General features: G+C 34.3%; 2 protein-coding genes across 9 annotated transcripts in view; one reads left to right on the top strand and one right to left on the bottom strand.

Moving 5' to 3' along the window:
- Positions 1-8,136, top strand: part of ZnT77C (Zinc transporter 77C) — a 326,998-nt gene extending 318,862 nt beyond the window's left edge. For all 5 annotated transcript variants that reach the window (XM_083129657.1, XM_083129658.1, XM_083129655.1 and 2 more), the window contains 2 exons: positions 1,412-1,579; positions 6,231-8,136. In XM_083129657.1, the coding sequence (XP_082985783.1) occupies positions 1,412-1,579; positions 6,231-6,581 (519 nt within the window). In that variant the 3' untranslated portion in view covers positions 6,582-8,136. The remainder of the gene's footprint in view (positions 1-1,411; positions 1,580-6,230) is intronic.
- Positions 8,137-9,621: 1,485 nt separating this feature from the next.
- Positions 9,622-20,135, bottom strand: part of Pi3K68D (phosphatidylinositol-4-phosphate 3-kinase catalytic subunit Pi3K68D) — a 418,322-nt gene continuing 407,808 nt past the window's right edge. For all 4 annotated transcript variants that reach the window (XM_083129651.1, XM_083129654.1, XM_083129652.1 and 1 more), the window contains 2 exons: positions 19,729-19,973; positions 9,622-12,592 (listed from right to left, as the gene is read on the bottom strand). In XM_083129651.1, coding sequence (XP_082985777.1) covers positions 12,416-12,592; positions 19,729-19,973 — 422 coding nt within the window. In that variant the 3' untranslated portion in view covers positions 9,622-12,415. The remainder of the gene's footprint in view (positions 12,593-19,728; positions 19,974-20,135) is intronic.

Raw genomic sequence — 20,135 nt, 5'->3', positions numbered from 1 at the left:
TGACTGTTGACACATCCATCCAAATGAAACCATCTTCGATCATTGAAGAAAGTATTGTTAAGCTGGTTAATCACATTGTTGCACACACATCTCTGAAACTATTGGCACCAGTTAATGTGCTTTCCAAAATTCAAAGAATATAGCTCTTGTACTACTTGAAGCTCATGTGCCCGTAATTTCAGACTGAGTTACTCTGACGGGAAGATTACGATGCTCCTAACTGCTGTGACAACCACCAAAACTGATTTCTGAGCAGCACTGCAGTCTAAGCTGAACTTTTCTGCACTAAAGTGAGCATTACCAATTATGGTTGGGTTCTAAGCCTATCTTTAACACTACCCATATTGCGAAACCATTTCACTAGATCATACACAGTTGTTTTCTCTGGTACAAGAATATCAGGACAACTCTGGTGAAAGATTTGGATTTCTAAGGTTTTACAGCTACATATGCTTTAAGCACAGCAAATCTCATTCTTGTGCAAGACTCATGGTAGACTGGATTGTACTTCTTCCTAACTCCCACACGCACATGCACACAGTCAGGTATGGCTATGTGGTGCACTGCATTTGACAGTTCATCCTCATATACTTAGAAGTAGGGATGGACCTTTATGAAATTTTGACTGATACTGATAAAGTACCGATAAAAAAATTCACCGACCCGATATAAAATTCCAAATGGTCCTTGAAGAACTTGAATGGGTTCATTGACCTCTTTAATAAATGTGTGTTTTGAGGTGACTGCAGTGCTAGAGTTGCATGTTTAGAAATTTACTTTTTTAAAAAGTAGGGCATGGGTATTATTCATAAAAATTATCACAAAATGGCATAATTTTGCACTAAATAATAAGATATTTATAGATATATCGGATCTGTAATTTTACTGATACACTGATATGCCTGCATCGGCCAATACCGAGAGAGTACCGATTAATCTGTCCTTACTTAGAAGTATTGTCCAGTTTCACAGCAATGGATCTTTTTAAATCAGTGTTCACAGAATTTTGAATTGCACTGTACATTGTATTTCGTACTAAATTCCACAATGATAATTACATGTGTTCATTTTATATTTTATTGTTTTCAATAGCACCATGCATAAAAGGGTGTCCAAACAAATATCATAGGGTATGGTCCAGAAAGCAAATGTTATCTTCACCTAAGCATCTGGTAGTAATTGTAAAAACATTTATACATTTGAAGATTAGACATCATCATCATCCTTCGCAGTTTCCTGCCTCTGGCTGGGTCGGCATAGAAGTCAAACCTCTCCATTTTGTCCTGGTCTTCCACCAGTCCTCTTTTTTCACATTTGAAGACTAGATATTTTAACCTTAAATTTTTAATGCATAAATAGTATAGCATACAATAATATGAAGATTGTTTCTTACTCTGATTTCGTCTTGCAGTCAAACAGCCCGGCTTCAATTCAAGAGCAGGAGTGTATCCTTCAGTGCCAGCAAGAGTCTTGCCAGCTCATGCACTGTTGCAGCCATAACCAATATAACAGCCAAGAGTTGGTGACTGTTACAACAAGCAACGGCTGTGCAAAGAAAATAGAGGAAAATGGAGTGCAAGTAAGTAAGAAATGGTGCAAAATTATATTTAGAGGCAGAAGAAAATAGCTGTATAGTTTGTTTCTTTCTAGCAGGTAATGGCAACACATTAATCTAGTTTTTCTTGTATCTAGGCATTGCTTGCATTGTAGAATTATTTTCCTGTAGTTTACGGTTATTACAAGCATAAGAAAACAGTTTTTCGTTGTGACGTTTCAGGATTATGTAGGACAAACAGCAAGGAAAATGGCAATAAGATGGCACGAACACCATTTGGACATTATAAATCTAAACCCAAGAACAGGTTTGTCAGCTCACACCATTGAAGAGAAGCATTTGATTAAAAAGAGAAGGATTTTAAAAAGATTGACGGGAAACATAGAGTTGAATGTCTGGGAAGCTTCCTTCATTGCAGAAGAACAATGGAATAAATTAAATAATGAAAATGGTAACATAGATCCAGTATGGAGTTTTCTTTTTCACAAATGGAGTAACCCACCATCTTTAAAATTTAATGTAACAGAAAACATCCAAGAGACTTACAATGATGAATTTGAATTAAAGTAAAGTAAATGTAAAGTGCTCCCCTGTGCTTAGCACCACGCCATGAAGGCGTATAGGGGTGTGGGGGTAACGCCCCACACTTTCTTGATCCGGTCGTGAGTGGGGGTGCTGTGATCAGCATCACGCCCCTGACCGCCTTTAGCCCCCAGGGTTTCCCCCAGGTACCCATGTTATTCGACGCTGGGTGGGCGCCGGGGCCGCTTCCAACGTTAGAAAAGTTCCCGGATTTGAACCGGCTGGGGATCGAACCCAGGACCTTGAGCATGGTAGTCAGACGTGTCCTGATGATATTTGGGATTCATAATTTTAAATAAAAAAATAGTTGATCAATTTTTTTTATCTGAAATAAAAATAAAACCCAGCTTCTTTTCACAGTTAAGTTGCTATATTACAACAATGTAACATTGACAACATCGATTATATAACAAATTCTTTTTGTTTTAAAAATTGCTAATCATTATTATAACTGTATCTTTAGTCAAAATGAAAATAAATGTCTGATGAAGGGAGCGTGTGTTCTCCTGAAACGTCACAACGAAAAACTGTTTTCTTATGCTTGTAAATAACCGTAAACTACAGGAAAAAAAACAAAAAGAAAGAAAAAAAAACACATAATTCAAGCTTGTTTTTCAGGTTCTTCAATAAGTTGCTAACAAAAGTAATTTTCTCTAGGTTGTGTAAGATATGCTCAAGCAGCAGCTTGTTGCATTTTTGTTTTGGGACAAGTTAAACACATTTTCTTTACCATTTCTTCTGCAAGAAGTTCAAAAAGATACTCTTGGAAGTTTTAAATAATAACAGTTCTGAAACCCAATCAATAATAATAATAATAATAAAAACTGAAGGCCCTGGTCCTTGCAGTTTATTTTAGTTTAGAAATCTGTATGCAACTGTTGAAGTGAAAAGTATTATTATACTAAAGTATTATTTAATCAAACATATGTGCGAGCAAGTGAGACAAAGAGAAAAGAGCAGATATTACCAAATTAAAGACAGTACGGTGCAGCTTGCACCACTGAAACCCTCTGGGTCTCACTTTTCTAACTAACTCTCTAGTCTTCTTAAACCTGAAGGTTTATGGCTGCAGCAACACAAGCCTTCCATCTGTCACTATCCTGGACAAGATCAATCCCTCCATCTTCGTCTTGGCCTTCCTGCAAGTCTCTTACCTTCAGGTTTCCCAACAAGAATCCTGTAAACTCTTCTTTCTTCTTCATTCGTGCCACATGGCCTGCCCATCTGTCTTCTTGATTTAATTATTCTAATAATATCCTGATATGAATACAAATTATGCAGTTCTAAATTTTGTAACTTTCTCCACTCACCTGTCTCCTCATCCCTTTTAGGTCCCAACTATTTTTCTAAGGATTTTATTTTCAAATACTCTTATAATTATGTTCCTCTTTTAATTTAAGAGACCAAGTTTCACATAAATATAATACTACAGGCAAAAATACTGTTTTGTATATTTTAAATTTTATCTTCCCATATAATATTTAAGAACCTAAAAGTTTATGAAGAGAAAAGTAACCTGCATTTCCTGAATTAGTCTGATTTTTATTCCCTCTTTAATATGATTTTCATTTGTTAATATTACTCCTAAGTACGTACTTCAATTTGGAAACTGATTGAAATGAGTTATCAGTAATTCAATTTTGATTATATAACACTTGGTTTTTGGCCTGTAAGCATATATATTAGGGATGGGACCGATTAATCGGTACTCTATCGGTATCGGCCGATACAAGCATATTGGTGTATTGGTTTATCAGTAAAATTACCGATCCAATATATCGATAAAATCTGATAATTTAGTGCAAAATTCTGCCATTTTGTTGTAATTTTTATGGATAATCTCCATGCCCTACTTTCTAAAAAAGTAAGTGTTGTAAATATGCAACTTATTTTTCACTGCAAACACATACTAAGGAGGTCAATGAACCATTCAAGTTCTTCAAGGACCATTTGGATTTTATATCGGTATTGTTTTCTCTTTGCTAACTTCGAAACCTATCTCTTTAGCTGCTTTTAAAAATATTTTAGCATTATTCTTAATTGCATTTATATCATCCCCTAGTAAGTCTAAATCATCTGCATATGATAACAACTGAGTCAGACCATTTAATTTTAATCCTTCATTAGTTTCTTTTACCTTCCTAACAATATATTCTAAGGCAAAATTAAAGAGCAATGGAGATGATGCATATTTTAACCCATCATGAATTGTAAATTTTTCAGACATATTAATACCCACACACAAATTTTCCTTTGTTTCATTATTGCATACTTTTATCATATTAAGAAGCTTCTTAGGTATTCCAAACTAGACTAATATATTATATAATTTACCTCTTTTAACCGAATCACATGATTATATTCCGACTTTGTCTCAAGTGTCTGCCTGATGTGAAAAATTTGACCTATACAGTTGATCTGTTGTGTTTAAATCCACATTGATAATCACCTAAATTTCATTAGCATATGGGGTTCGTCTTGTTAAAAGAATGTTAGATAATACTTTATATGATGTTGAGAGTAGAGAAATTCCACGGTATGTGTTCAAGGCTCTCGTATATCAAAGGTTTTAAATCATTTCAGAACATAAAGAAGTTTCTCGGGATATTGACCAACTGAATTAATTCCCTAAAGATGGGAATGATATTAGCTATCGTGCTGCACATAGTTATTCAGTTTGTGTTCTTAGAAATAGCTTTGTTAGCCTGCAGTAATTGTTTGTAATTTGGTGACTTCAGAAGGGCAGCCTATGGCTAAACCTTTCCTAATTTAAATTTTGAATCGACTCCAATACAATTGCCAAATCTCTAAGGGAATTTCACACTGACACGACACGCAATGCTTGAGGATTTTGCCAATCGAACGACACCTGTTGCTTCAGTGTAAATTTCCCTTACAGATTCCCACCAATACCATGAAATTGTAATTATTAAAAATTGTTCAAAAGATTTGTAAATGAGAGATGGGACAGATTAACCAATATTGATATCGGTCGATATAGGCATATCGGTGTATCAATTTTTCAGTAAAATTACCGATTACATACATATCTATAAATATCTTATAATTTAGTGCAAATTCTGCCATTTTGTTATAATTTTTATGGATAGTCTCCACACCCTACTTTTTAAAAAAGTAAATGTCTAAATATGAAACTTCCGTTGTATTGCAGCGACCTGGAAAAAGCCTTTAATAAGGAGGTGAATGAACAATTTGAAATTTTATACACTGCTCTCCATAAATTAAGCAACAAATGGTGATCATCCAATAGAATCAAACACAAGGCCGGAGGGTGTACATATTTTATTTGTAACGAAAGTGACCGTTGTCTGACACTAATAAGGGATATGATCCCTAACGCATTCGTTGCTTTCTTTCAGCGTGCCCACCACTCTTCTTCTCTTTTCTCCAACTGTTTTCTCTTGTACCTCACATTTTCTTGTTGTTGCTTAATTTCTGGAGGGCAGTGTATTTTGGATTGGTAGAATATAGGTTTTTGGTATCGGAAAATTGATATTGGTACTTTATCGGTATTGGCCAAAATTTCATATTGGCCCATCCCTATTATAAATATTATATATTTAATGCTTTTACTGCAATTATATAAATCAACTTACTATGGCTTTCTTTTAATATTCATAATATTAAAATGTCTGTCATTTAATCACAAAATACTGGTGCGAAATAAATGAAAACTTTAAATTTTGTCCTCAAAATAGTCTTCTGAAAAATAATAGCTGGTATCAGTGTATATCAGGAAAAGGCACTTAAGTCACAAACTGTGATTTTTCGGTTACGTACATCCAAGAAAATGTATTAGTATTATTAGTATAATTTTATATTGGGCATGTGTAAAAATTCTAAACAGTGATTGTCCAATATGCATATCATGTCTGTAATGTGTGCTATTAAAAGATGAAAGATAAGAAAACTGTCTGCTGTAAAACTCCATTTTTGACTTTGTGCTTCCCCCCCCCCCCCAAACACCCTAAATATAGTCTAATCAATGCTTTCTGATACTATTGGTACAATACCATTACATTGGCATTGACGAGCTCTAATTTTTATTAATGTTTATTATTATTAATTACAGAATGGTGGGGAGAATATAAATGTCGACAAAATCAATGGATTGACAGAAAAAGAGGACAAGGATAAAGATGATTCACTTGATACAGAAGAACCTGAAGTAAAAGACAAGGACAAAGATGATTCGCCTGGTACGGGAGAACTTGAAGTAATAGAAGTGTCCATACCAGAAGAAAATACTAGTGAAAAAAGTGAAGAACAACAATGCTCATGTACAACTGAAGAAATTGCACCGCATGAAGACTCCAAGACAGAAAATGATGATGTGAAAGAAACTCAGATAAGCTCTGAAGAAACGTCGCAGGAACCTACGGAGAAAGTTAGTGAAAATGCTGAAGACACTTCCGTATCATGAGTTGCAAAGTACATGGCTACGCTAAGATGCCAGACATTGGTTGCTAGAACAATGGCAACCACTTGACACAGATTCAAAGTGTCTTCGAGATGAAGCTGTATGCCTCTTCTACGTGCCAGTGAAGAATTACGCGATTGTGCAAGCGAGATCAAGCGCAATCAGATAATCAACTTTGATGATAGGCAAAACTTGTGCCTTATTTAGATTTTTTTTATGGTGGTAATGAAGTTTGTAACAGCAGTTAAATTTTCCTGAACTCAGGATTTAGGACTTATATATTTTTCAACTATTAGGAACTTTTACTTCAGAAGCGAATATAAGAAGAAATTATGTATCTCTGCAATAACGTTAAATACTTAGCAAGGATTATTAGTGCGAAGTGGCAACTAGTCAATTAAGATATTTCAATGGAGACAAAAGTGCCTTCAACTCTCCAGTCCTGCCAGGTGTAACTGGAAAGACTTATTATAAATAATTGATGGAAAAGAAAATTACTGTTCTTTTAAATAAGAGATCTCATAAACCAGGTATTTGGTAAGCATTAACTTTGATTAAATAATTCACGCAAAAGGTTGTTTCAATAGCCAGACAAGCAACCTTCATTTCTGCTAATACAAGTTAGCCTCTTTTCTTTTAATACAAAACACTCGCAATAATACAAGAAAAGCACAAATATATGAAAGTTTGCAATAGTTTCCCATGCTTAATAAAAACATGTACACAATTTTGCATGGTGCGATTCCAGTTGTATGCATTTTATTCTTTTTGCACTTTACACCTATTCTGCTGTTTTTAATTGAATAAAGATAATTAATTTCTGATGAAAAGATCAGTGACTGAACAATATGACTTGAATCACAAGTCAGCATCAAAATGTATCTAGATACTACTACAGTTCTTCGAAGAGAAGATACGGTTTATATGAGATGTTGCTGTGATTTTTTAAGTGCATTTCACTAAGATGGAACATTAGTGTCTACGTACAAGATGGAATGGACATCTTAATTTCATACGGTGGTAAAGCATATTTATGCTGGCAAATGGTGATGATGATTTGAGTACCTAAATGAAGCAAGAGCAAAGTAATATATTTAAGTGAGTTGGTGCTGCTTAAGAAATGATATAGTTGAATTCGAAATGACAGTGTTGTTTTTCTTGAACGACAGTGCGTTTTCTGAACAATAAGTTACACGGAAAGTGTATATTTTTGTACTTTACACATTTTGTAAAGAAAAGTTCCCTGTGCACTTGCTTGCATTATCACTTTTTCTTACATTTACATATAAACTGCTTGCTTTAAAACCATGACATGGTTCATTTCACTTTTACCTGAATAATAATTAAACAAAGCAATATCCATATGTTGACAGGTGCAGAAAGTTATATGCTATCGTCCATGTTACCATGTTCTTTCTTTTTTTATTAGTGATTACAGAGGAATTAAAATCCAATGAACTCGTACAATATATTAACCAACCAATTGCAATTATCATACAAAAGTTGTCCAAGGAATAAGGAAAAAACCTTAATGAATAAACCTTATTTAAAAAAAAAATGAATCAGTTCCTCCTTAAGCTCAACATTTACGATTATGCAATTCTTGTGCGACTTAAGTCTATGGACCACTTTCTTGGAATAAAGAACAACTTAAATAAAAGTACAGATTGTAAGTAATGAAGGTCATCCACCATATTTAAGTTCATAAAAACTGTGCAAGAATTACAATTTGATATAAAGGAAATCTTTTATAGAAATAATTGCAACTTAACAGATTTTGAAGTGGCTTCCATATCTTTGTAGTTATGTTACTTACATCGTACGTAAGTAAACATGTGATCTTTCATGTATGTATACATATATAAAGTAGGAACATTGTACAAATGTAATACAAGAAAGCATATTATACATAAGCAACTATTTTAATATATATATATTATATTGATATAATTATTTTGTATCTCAAATTTACTTTTGTATTACACTCAGATTTATTTAAATCTGATATGTATATATAGTGTAATATGATTGCAATAAAAATATACAATTGAATATTTTTGGTGGTCTTTTTACAGTAAAAATTGCTTTTTTTATTATTTTTTTTACAATGTTTATGTTTTCATTTGGAGATAGTCTCAGTGGAGCAGAGCACACTATGATAGCAGGGTTCCTGGGTTTGAATCCTAGCTTGTATGTTCTTCGTGAGTGTCCCTTAATCAATATCATCATGTCAGTCACAATTAGCCAAAAGTGGCAAAAGAGCAACACTAAATAAAAATCAAAGCACCAAACTGGTTTGTCCATGAGCAGAGTGAGGTCGCAACATTTTCTTCTAAAAAAAAAAGTGTGTCAAAAGTGTTTTATTTTTATGAATTTAAACACACAATTTATGTCATAGTTTTGTAAATTAAATCTCTAAATATGCAGTTACTTCTTTCGAAGCAAATACAGTTACATCATATGGTAATGAAGAAGATTAATGTTGTACGCCCCTGTTCAGATAAAGTGACACATTCTCCAACTGCTCAATCCTGTAAAGTGTGCCACTTTATGTGAACAGAAGTGTACAAGGAACATTTGACATTTTATATCACATTTCACTTTTTGGCATGCATATGTGGTATGGATGTGTTCTGAGGTTGGAAACACTGTTAATTTACTCAAATTGCAGCGATATGCATGGTTCAGTGGTTCAAGCAAGACTGATATAGTACATGCTGCGCCCCTTCTCGCACATTCTGCAGGGTTCTCTGTACAGTAATTATTTCCTCATAATTGATATTTTGCAACAAATAAAAATAGTGGCCAAAAAATTATTTACAAGCTAAATTCCTGTAATATGGCATCATAATGGAAGGGAGTACTCATTCATTATCTGTTCCTTTTTTCTTTTAGCTACTCCTCACTGTCATTGTTGGATGGGCATCTGCTAAACCAGTTCCACAGATAAAGGAATACTTCCTTTCAACATATTAATTTGCTACAGCATCTTACACTGCCTGAAACATGAAAAATTATTTGCAAAAAAGTATAAACAAGTGTATAACCACTACATTTTATTGTATTCTGTAAATACCTGTAACAATGGTGTCATATTCTTTATAATAGTTTTCAACCATCTATAGGGGATGTAATAATCATAGGTTCTATTCATATAGTCCTAAATTAACAATTCACTCACACATTTTTTTACAAATAAACAACAATTGAAGCAGGATAGATACATAATAGACACATACATAGTCATACTCACAACAATATGTATATAATTCCAAAACAAATATTCAGTCTCTCAATTATAGCTCATTCATAACTGACAATTTTTTTCCATAGAAAAAATTTAAGCTCATTATGCATTTACATGTAGTTCCACTTGGACTACAAAGAGGTGTACACCTCTGTAAAATATTACACTTGAGGGCATAGCTAAAGAGTAAATTGCAATTAGTTCATCGACAGGAACATATGTCCAATAATCCTTATTGTCCCAATACATTTATTTATAAAGACCTTAACTGAAGATAGACGATTACAATATGTACCATATATGTTCACAAATATGCATTTTTTTAGAGCCAACAAATATTTTATAGCAATCACTGGTCAGACACACACCCAACAATTATTTCTAAAAAATATTGATCTCCTAGTTATTTCTGTTCATGACTCGTTAACTCTTTGTCATTCCATTGTTTGTGCGAATCCCAAATACAAGCAATTTTACCTATAATTATGCAGAAATATCGTAATTATTAACATTTGCATAAAAGAAGTGTAAAATAAATACAGTTTAGCTTCGTTTGGTTACAATAACTTTGTATATTATATATATTATGCATATACTTACTGAGTGTGTTGCACTTAAAGATACCATATTTGCATAAACATAAATTAAATTATGTCAACAATGTCTATTATATAACTTAAAGTATTGAAGTGTATATAAATTGAATACCTTCATGAATATTCAACTTTTTTGTTCACAAATGCTAAATTTGTAAATTTTCCATGTTATCTCTTAATTGAATATAACATGTAGTAAGACCTAATTTGTTCAACAAATTCAAATAATAACATGACAATTATAACAGAAAATATTAGTAAAACACACATCTGTCACTTTCAATTTCTTGTACTATGTGGTACAAATTGATCAGTAGTACCAAAGCCTGACAAGTTTTTGTGTGTTCTAAATTACAAAGATATAACAATAAACATGATGGAAAAGCTATATGCTATTATGCCAAAGAAGATGTTTAAAAATATTTCTCAACATGGTCAATAGACCAACCGACAGACCTCATAAAATATTAGACCTAAATAAATAAATTCATTTTTATAGCAACTTTTTTTTTGTGTTTTGTATATGAAAAACGTATCTCCATTTCCACTGATCCACTATGAACAAGAATTTATAAAAGCCTTCCCTATGGTCATGTGAAAAATAACATTTCCTTTTCTAAAGGTCAGTGACCATAATATACTTCTCGTTTTATGTTTTAGAAGTATATGAATCAGAAACCTAATAAATTAAACTTTATATACGAATCTAGTGCTTCTGTTAATCAAGCATTCAAAATAATCATTACGACTAGGCAATATATTATGCATTATGATATGTGACCATACCTAATTCTCTTCCATTGTGTGCCAATAAGCAACTGAAATGATATATACACATCTCTTTACAAATATGTCTTCATAGAAACTAGCTATAAGCACCATAATTCATTAATATTCTTACCATGGTTTCCTTCCAGCTTTCAATATTTCAAAGGGATCATAATGTCATGATTTTTAAGCATAATGTTTAGGTGACTTTCACAAATTGTACAAAATATACATACAGGGTGCATTAAATGGAGCTGTGTGCAAAAGAAAGTGAATACACACTATGACCGGCTAACAATAAGAAATGGCTTACTTATTTAGAAAAAAATATATGCATTCTGCAAAATGGCATTTATGTATATGTTGAAGCAAAGTGTGACATGGTTATAATATAAATTCATTACTTTTTAATACAAATCTTAATAATGCTTATTCTTAGTTGATGATTTCTTGCATATGTAAACATTAACTATCCATAAAAGAGCAGCTACCTTGTGACATAACAAATAAATCTTGACAGTTCATTAAACATCAGAATAAATATTATTTACAAATGTCCTCGTAACACACACACATACACAACATACACACACTACCTTACTGAAAAAGAAAACCCTAAGTAGGTGTAAATGGATACAAAATTATCTCATTTTTCATGTTTCAAAATATTGCTTGTGTCGAAATTCCATAGTAAAAAAACAATTTATATTTACAAATTCTTTCTTATACAAATATGTACATCTTGACATAATTTGTAAAGGGAATTATTAAACAACACGAGTGTGTGCTAGGCTAAATGGTAACTCTCTGCAGACCACGTCTTTGTTATAAACTTACGGAAAGGTCAAGACCATATGGGTCCTTGTTGAGATTACGTATGTAAGTTTAGTTTCCAAATTACAAAAATATCCATAATGGTCCTAAATAAACCTCACCCCTTAAGTTTTCTGTGAACAAGTTATTACTTTGTGCTTTCTTGAACGGGATACTATTTATATCTAAGGCAATTATGTAGTATATACTGAACAATGTGTTGTACCTAGTCTTACGTAAATGTCCATCAACCGTGATATCCAATACAAAGTTAAAAGTAAAGTTAATACAAATTTGTTGCATTGCTCTGAAAAACCTATTGTTAACTATGAATACGAAGGATGGAGATATGTTGTAGAAAAGTGGACAATCACATTACTCAGTCTTAAATGTTGATGGTGTTACGTGGTGTTCTACCGGTGGACATTTCCCAAAGAGTACCATTCCATGTTTTCCTTTACCAGATCAATATCTTGCAGGGGAATCATCACACCACCCAGGAATTCATTTTCCTGTAGAGGGTCATGGTTCCACACAGTCGCTTGAAGTGTTCTGTATCGTACGTTGTCCAAAGGCATACGGTATTCCAACTGTTAATTAAAGCATGAAAAAAAAAAAGTATTTTAGAAAACAATATGAGTTAGAATTTATTTATAGTGTGAAAATATATGACAAAAATTTTCTTTCGAAAAATAATGTACACTGTTTTAGCATGTAATTTCACTTCCTCAAGTGTTCACCACACCATGTGGCTTGTTTGGGATGGTAGATAAGATTTAAAAGTTAGTCAAAAATTACAACTGTTCTGTTTAAGGCTCCAAGTTTCCAAGTGATTCACGTTCTTTATTCAACTGAATTCTTCCCCAATGACAGAAAGATGATCCACCAATGGAAACACACCGAAGTTGAACTCAGTTTGCTCCGGGAGATATTAACTATGTATAAAAACATTTAAGATAAATTTCTCCCTATTTTATTCAAGCAATTAATTAAGAGATTCATTATCAAATATAACCAAATCACAATTAATTTCAAAAAGTTTTATCTTTTCATTTATAATACAAAACTTGATGTAATTTATTTGAGATGATGTTCCCCATTTCTCACGATTTTAGATAAGAATGTAAAAGTTGAATAGCTAGTACCTCAACACTCGGGGAAGTAACAAAAATTGTCTCAAACCAAAGAGTAAGTAGTACAACGATATAATTTAGAGGGTGTGTGTGCATAATTATGAAGTTAATTGATTATTAAGAAGAGAAACCATTGGAAATGCACAGTGACTGCAGATGCAGCGGGGGGCAGTTGCCATCACACTATGGCCTCTTAATGCTAAGCCTCGTCTACTAAGACTAACAGAAACTGAACTATCCTTTGCCCCCCACCCTCCTTTTTGGCACCCTATCGCCGCTACTAGAAACACATATCAATCACCTTCCAAGTTACAAAGATATACTAAGCACTCATGTGTTGGTACCTACTGTATGGAGCTTAATTATTTCAGTGTGTCTGCTCCCCAGCATCAACACACCTAATGGCCACGGCCGTATTTAGAGGGGGGGTTTCTAGGGTTCAACCCCCCACCCCCCTGCGAAACTTCTGACATGTTGCATTAATGGATGTTCAGAAACCAAAATCTGTAACAAATTTTCAATTTTTCTTTCGAAGCATCACAAAAATACAAGGAGACAATGTTGAAACGATCGAGCTAGAATTTTCATACATTTGGAATTCTGAAAGTTGAGTGAAACAGGATTTATTCTCGGAATTGCAGCCCACCGGCGACCCCTCCATTATCACTTCTGCTGTCATCTTTCCAGTGTTGTTCCTGCGTCACAAGGAATATAGACTGAAGATTCCCTTATGATTGTCCCAAAATTCCCTTTCCAGCTTTTAAATTCCCCGTCCGATAAAGTCGAAAATAAATCCCCCTTGATAGGAGTTCAAACATAGTACCTCCAGTTTCGTAGCGCATTACGTTGGTGATTGAGGTTACAATCCATGCACCAGGCTAAGCTTTTAAAGAGAATAACTGGTTCCACACTTTTCAAAATTCCAAAAATTTAATTTTAAAGTCAAACAACAAAAACTTTATGACTAAAATTTCCATCTAACTTTTAAAGTCTTTTCTTGAAGGTATCTAAAGTTTAATGACGAAATAAAATAATTGTGCATTACAGTACACCCTGTATGAAACGTAAAAAAAAAAGAAAAAGAAACTTATGCTGGATATTCACTCATCTGCTGGATTGAGTAAGCCCCCTCAAGGATATAACAATAATATAATAATAATAATAATAATTATTATTATGGAATAAGATTGTTTTATTATTATGAAATTTTAATTATTATTGTACAACTATTATTATTATTTCTATTATTCAAATTTCTGGCGACGCCCTGGGAATAATTATGAATTAACCCCCCCCTTGAAAATTTTTCCTGCCTACGGCCATGCTAATGGCTAGGCATGGTTGTTTCCTTTAACAGATCCCGAACTTGCTAGCCAATCAAACTGGGGAATGGCATCATTCAGAATTGCCAGAAGGGTACACAGCAGCACTGGTTCCAAACTTTATATTTGTGGACAGAGGATTATCAAGTTAAAATTAAGGTCGCAGTTGATGCATTCTTCAATTTCCAGCCAGACATGGATGAATGCTTCAAGTATTAACTTCTTCCACAAGAAGATGGAATAGGTCAAGATTTCCACTGGTTCATAAATATGGCTCAAATAAGTATTTAATAGATTCAGATGTTGATTCCATACAAGATGTAACTTTTGGTAGTATAAAAAAATCTAGATACTAATACAACAATATAAATAAAACAACACAAAGTGTTGTAAGATGCAATAAGAATAAGTGCAAATGAAATTTCAATGTAGCCAGCAGTGGAATAGTGAATGGTCAGGAAATAAGAGACTCATAACTAAGGCCCGGGACATATTTCTTATTTACATATAATTATTCTTACAATTGATAGCCATGCGAAAATTATTGAGGCAAAATATTCTTAGTCATTGTTGTAGGTGCACAACAATCACCGTAAACAAGTTTCAATTGTTCAAATTTCTTTACCTTTCTTTCGCTTCACACAACAACCAGTCAAAAGAAAAACAGTTGGTACATACAGACCCTACTCTATCGGCAATCGAGTACAGAAGTTTCAAGATCATTTGTCGTTTGAGCCATGCACGTATCAGTGTGTACACTGTCCTGGTTATCTCTGGGCAGGCGAACGAAAATAAGTCTCTGCACAAGTAGTGATGTGAGACGGCTTCACCAAGAACACACGAGAGTGAATGAGATTGCATGGGGGGGGGGGGTGAAAGAGACTGCAATTGTCAGAATTCGCAGCAGTGTGTACTGCATCACTCTAGTGCAACTTGTTCTGACAAAAATTATGAAGGCTGTTTTTCAAATTCTATATTCTAAAAATCCCACTAAAATGTTGTGGTTGTGTATTGATTGGTGCCAGAAGATGATATATAGGCATTGTGAAACCAAAATAATATTGAATGGTCTGACAAAAAAATTGTACGCTGTTTTCAAATTCTATATAGCATATTGGTTACGTGCGTGTTACTCACTATCTATAATCAAAAATACGTTAGAGTATTGAATTTCGTCTACTTACGTAAGTGAGTATGTATTCGTTGTAAATGACACTTCTCCGACTGGCTTGATGTTCAGAGCCTAAAATACGACCACCTGAAGAAGGAAGCAGTAACGCTTCCGAAACGTAGTTTACAACGAATACATACTCACTTGACGAAATTCAATACTCTAACGTATTTTTGTTTATAGATTCTATATAGTTTAAATTTCTCTAAAAAAGTTGTGTATTGATTGCCTAGTTTTACCAGAGCTGTAGCGAGCTACCAAAACTTTGGTTTTCCCAAAGGTGTAGATCTGACATAATAGTAAATGAAACTTAGGATAATTGCAGTGAACCTCACAATGTTTTCAGTATTTTCCCTCTACATTCTTCGGTTAAAGGGATTCTGACTTCATTTGATACCCCACGCCCACCCTAGTCAATCTTCACTGGAAAATACTGACTTCCCAGGTAATGAGAAATTCCGAAGTGCTATTGTGCATATTTTTGGTTTACTGGGAATATTTCTGCATTTTTCTGACATATTTTTAATTTGTATCAACATAATTTTCATATTTTATGACATAATTACCTATTTTACCATTTTATATGACATAATGTCCCGGGCCCTACTCATAACAGTTTGCACTGACTTTAATATAAAGTGAAACCCCAATTTTTATATTCTCTGGTTTTACATTCTCCACTTTTCAAGTGATTTCATCGTGGTTCCCTCAAAAATGTAAAATTGAGGTTCCACTGCTTTAATCTTACTATTACTATTATGTATTTCTCCTCGTCTAAAAAAAGTGAGATACCTGGCTAAATACAGGGTTAGCCTAAAAGAAATAGACACTCAAAGTTTTGCAGAAAGAAGAGTTTTAGTAATAGGGTGGAAATACTTAAATGGTTTGAAGAGTACGTCCTGACGTTTACATTGGTAAGTTAGGAGTGTTCTGTGTGTGACCCTTTTGTAACGCGACAGATATCAATGCGATACTCCACTTCTCCCCAAACATGACATTTCCCCTTGCGCAGACAACCAGTTTCCTCCAATTTTTTGCTTCAATCATAGATGGACTGCCTTGTGGGTGGTTGTTTGCCACACAATGTTCCAAAATGACGCTGTACGACAGTAAAACAATTTGTTTTTGCAAATTAAATCAGGGAGAAAGCCTTCTCCACCTGGCTGGCAGCCATACTGCTAGACTTACGTCAAGGGTGCTCAGGTGATGCTGACGTCACAAAGACGTCAGCATCACCTGAGGTCGTAAACATGAAGACTTTCTCTACACAACAGTATTAAATGCTTTCTGATGTAACAAACAAATTTCAATTTACGAGGCGTATTTTCTAAGTAAGTACCATTTTGATATGTACAAAAAATAAACTTTTTGTAACAATTTTATTGCTACATGAAAGACCACACTTTTATCTACTTTTCCACATAATTGCCACAAATATTAAGGCACTTATCATATCGAACAACAAGCTTTTGTATTCCGTCGTCATAGAAATTTGCCGCCTGAGTTGACAGCCACTGCAACACGGCTGTTTTGAGGCTATGGTCGTCTTCGTGGCGCTGACCTCCGAGATGCTTCTTCAGTTGCAGAAACACGTGGTAGTCACTGGGCACTAGATCGGGGCTGTATGGAGGATGATCAAATTGTTCCCAGCCAAATGATGCGATGAGATCTTGACAAGAAAATTCAAGGCGCTACCTAAACGTTTGCTTTTGTGCACTTCAGTAAACATTCTTGGTACACATCGTGAGCACACTTTTCGATAGTTTAAGCGTTCGGTAACAATTTCGTAGATAACACTTCTTGAAACTTCAGGGAACTCCTCTGATAACGAAGAAATCGTGAAGCGTCTGTTCTCTTTCACTTTTTCGTCGACTTTCTGCACCAAATCGACAGTGATCACAGAGGGTCGCCCACTCCGTTCCTCATCATGAACATTCTTTCGGCCATCTTTGAAAGCTCTTACCCATTTGCGTACCATTCCATCACTCATAATGTTTTGTCTTAACACTTCACAAATCTGACGGTGAATTTCAACTGCTTTCACGCCTTTAGCACTAAGAAAATGAATAACAGCGCGTATTTCACAGTCGGAGGGATTCTCAATCAGCGGAGGCATTTTAAATACGCAAAAGCAAATGTATACACGATCGATTGTTGCCGCAATGGCGTCTGTGGCTTGCCAACAGATGTAGGTACACAGTGTGCATGCAGCGGCGGAATTTCAAAATGGTACTTGCTTTAAAAATATGCCTTGTATAGGCATAAAGCATTTAAACTGTCTATTTCTTTTAGGCTAACCATGTATAATGTATTTATTTCCTGCTTACATCTTAAATCTGACCTAAACCACAACTATTATTGTGAATTTATTGTATTTAATTACTGTATTGTATTAGCACACATTTAAACTGTGTTATGCCTTGCTAAGGGCACCAAGTTCCCATAGGTGCCAATAGAGGCTCTGCAATATTGTCTTCAAATCACAGGACATGAATGTGGACCGAATTAATGCAAGTAGTTCCAAAGAAAGCCACCTGCATATGCTGTGATTGGGCCACAAAAAGCTATACAAGAGTGAATCCAGTTCAAAATCAGTTGATGCTCCGTTGTCGACTGAAGAACATTTCCAAGGTGAAGTCCAGAGGAAGCACAAGAAACAGCCAAACCTCTTGGAAAAGCAACGGAAATACCTCTCCTAACCTAGTCAACTCCCGGCTTGTAGCAGTGTTTAATCCTGGCCATAAACACCTTACACCTTGCGTCATGTGGAGGACATGGGTGCTCCCAGCTTGCACCAAGCTACAGCTAGGATACGTTTGCATTCAATCCTTTGTGGATGCACATATTATCTCATTAAGAGCCACTATCAGAATGGTCAATTCAAATACACCCAAATACATAACAATTCATTACAAGCAAAGAAAAAACTTATTGCTCACTCAGGTTCCACAGTTCTTATTGACAAATGCTTGAAGACATTTTTATACAATTTTGAACAAAAATATATATATTTTTAGATACTGCCATATCAAAAAGTATGAAAAATGCAATTTTTTAAATTTTTGGCCATACCTACTACCTCAGCAGGAAAGAGTGAGGTCGGCAGGCCCTCACAGGCTGAAGCACCACAGATTAGTATTTTTATTATTATTATTATTAAACATTACAGCTAAATTAACGTTGAGGGCAATAACAGCAATTTTTTTCTGGAAAGATACTAACTTATACTACAATGGAAGAAAACCTTCCTGCAACAGATGTTTCTTATTCTACGAAATTTGTTTGAAGAATGGAAAAATTTTAAATTTCGCATTTCAATTTTTACATTGTCTCAATCCATTCCTAAAATTGACATCTTGTTAGAACATAAATTAGCATTATAGATCTCTCAAATAATAATAATAATAAAAAGAAAGAAGTAGGCTGTTTCACTTTGGAATGGCATAACTTTGAAGATAAGCATGTATTCACGACTTCAAAATGTATACTTTTTTCTCAAATCTTTTCAAGTTTGTAATTTTGTTGTAACAAGCTACAGAGAAAACAAATATTTCAGATTTTAATATATATCTAAACACTTAATTAAATATATTTTTTCAATTAAATCTGTAATGGTCAAGGGGCTCCTCACGCCTGCTTTGAGATGGAATGTGCCTTTACAGTGGCAGTGAGTAGGATGGGGAGGGGGTGCAAGGCACTTCTTGGCACTTTCGCCAGAAGAAGACCTTATCTACCAAGGGCAAATAAACAATAAACATTATTTAAGATTTTGGCAATGAATTTATAATAGTTTCTTACCCATTTGAACCACCAATGAATGTTTGTTACTGATAAAACACAATGCACACCTTTATTTGCAGTATCTGTAGTGATCTTTGGGTAAGCCTTTTTTAGCATTAAAAAGGTAATCAAGTGAAAAATATTTTCTAACAACCTGGGATAAAACACTTTCCTTGTCCTTAGAGGAATCCAGTTAAATGCTAGAGGACTTGTGTTGATCAGAATTGGGACTTCATTGGAGAGATTTAAATAAATAGTTCGCAAACTAAGGGGGGAGGGGAGAATCAGATTTTATGATGACAATGCTCCATGCTACTTACCATTTCCATGAACGTTGGGTGGCAGTTTCGCTTCACAACTTTTGTTTTTCTCTTGGTTGATTTTGTTCTGTCGGGAAGCAAATACACTTTTACGTAAGGAGATGGTTCCTGACCACCAATCACTGGCAGACTTCGAGCATGATGAACCATAACCATCAAGGTTCCTCTTTGGTACTGAAGAGACAATTTTAGTTGTCCTCTAACTCTTGCTGATTCTGAACTGGAAGTTCGTTGTGGTTTTGGTTCTGGAATTAACAATATCATTAATCACCTTTTGACCACACATATGATCTTTAGTAAAAACACTGCTTCTGCAGGGTGTCCAAGAAGTCTTAGATTATACAGACTAGTGCATGAAAAAGTAGCCTAAGTCAGTAGCATATGCTGCTGATCTATATGTATGTTAT

This window comes from Lepisma saccharinum, chromosome 10 (genome assembly GCF_977018435.1).
Source record: "Lepisma saccharinum chromosome 10, izLepSacc3.1, whole genome shotgun sequence".
Lineage (NCBI taxonomy): Eukaryota > Metazoa > Arthropoda > Insecta > Zygentoma > Lepismatidae > Lepisma > Lepisma saccharinum.
This window is presented reverse-complemented; position numbering and strand designations above follow the sequence as displayed.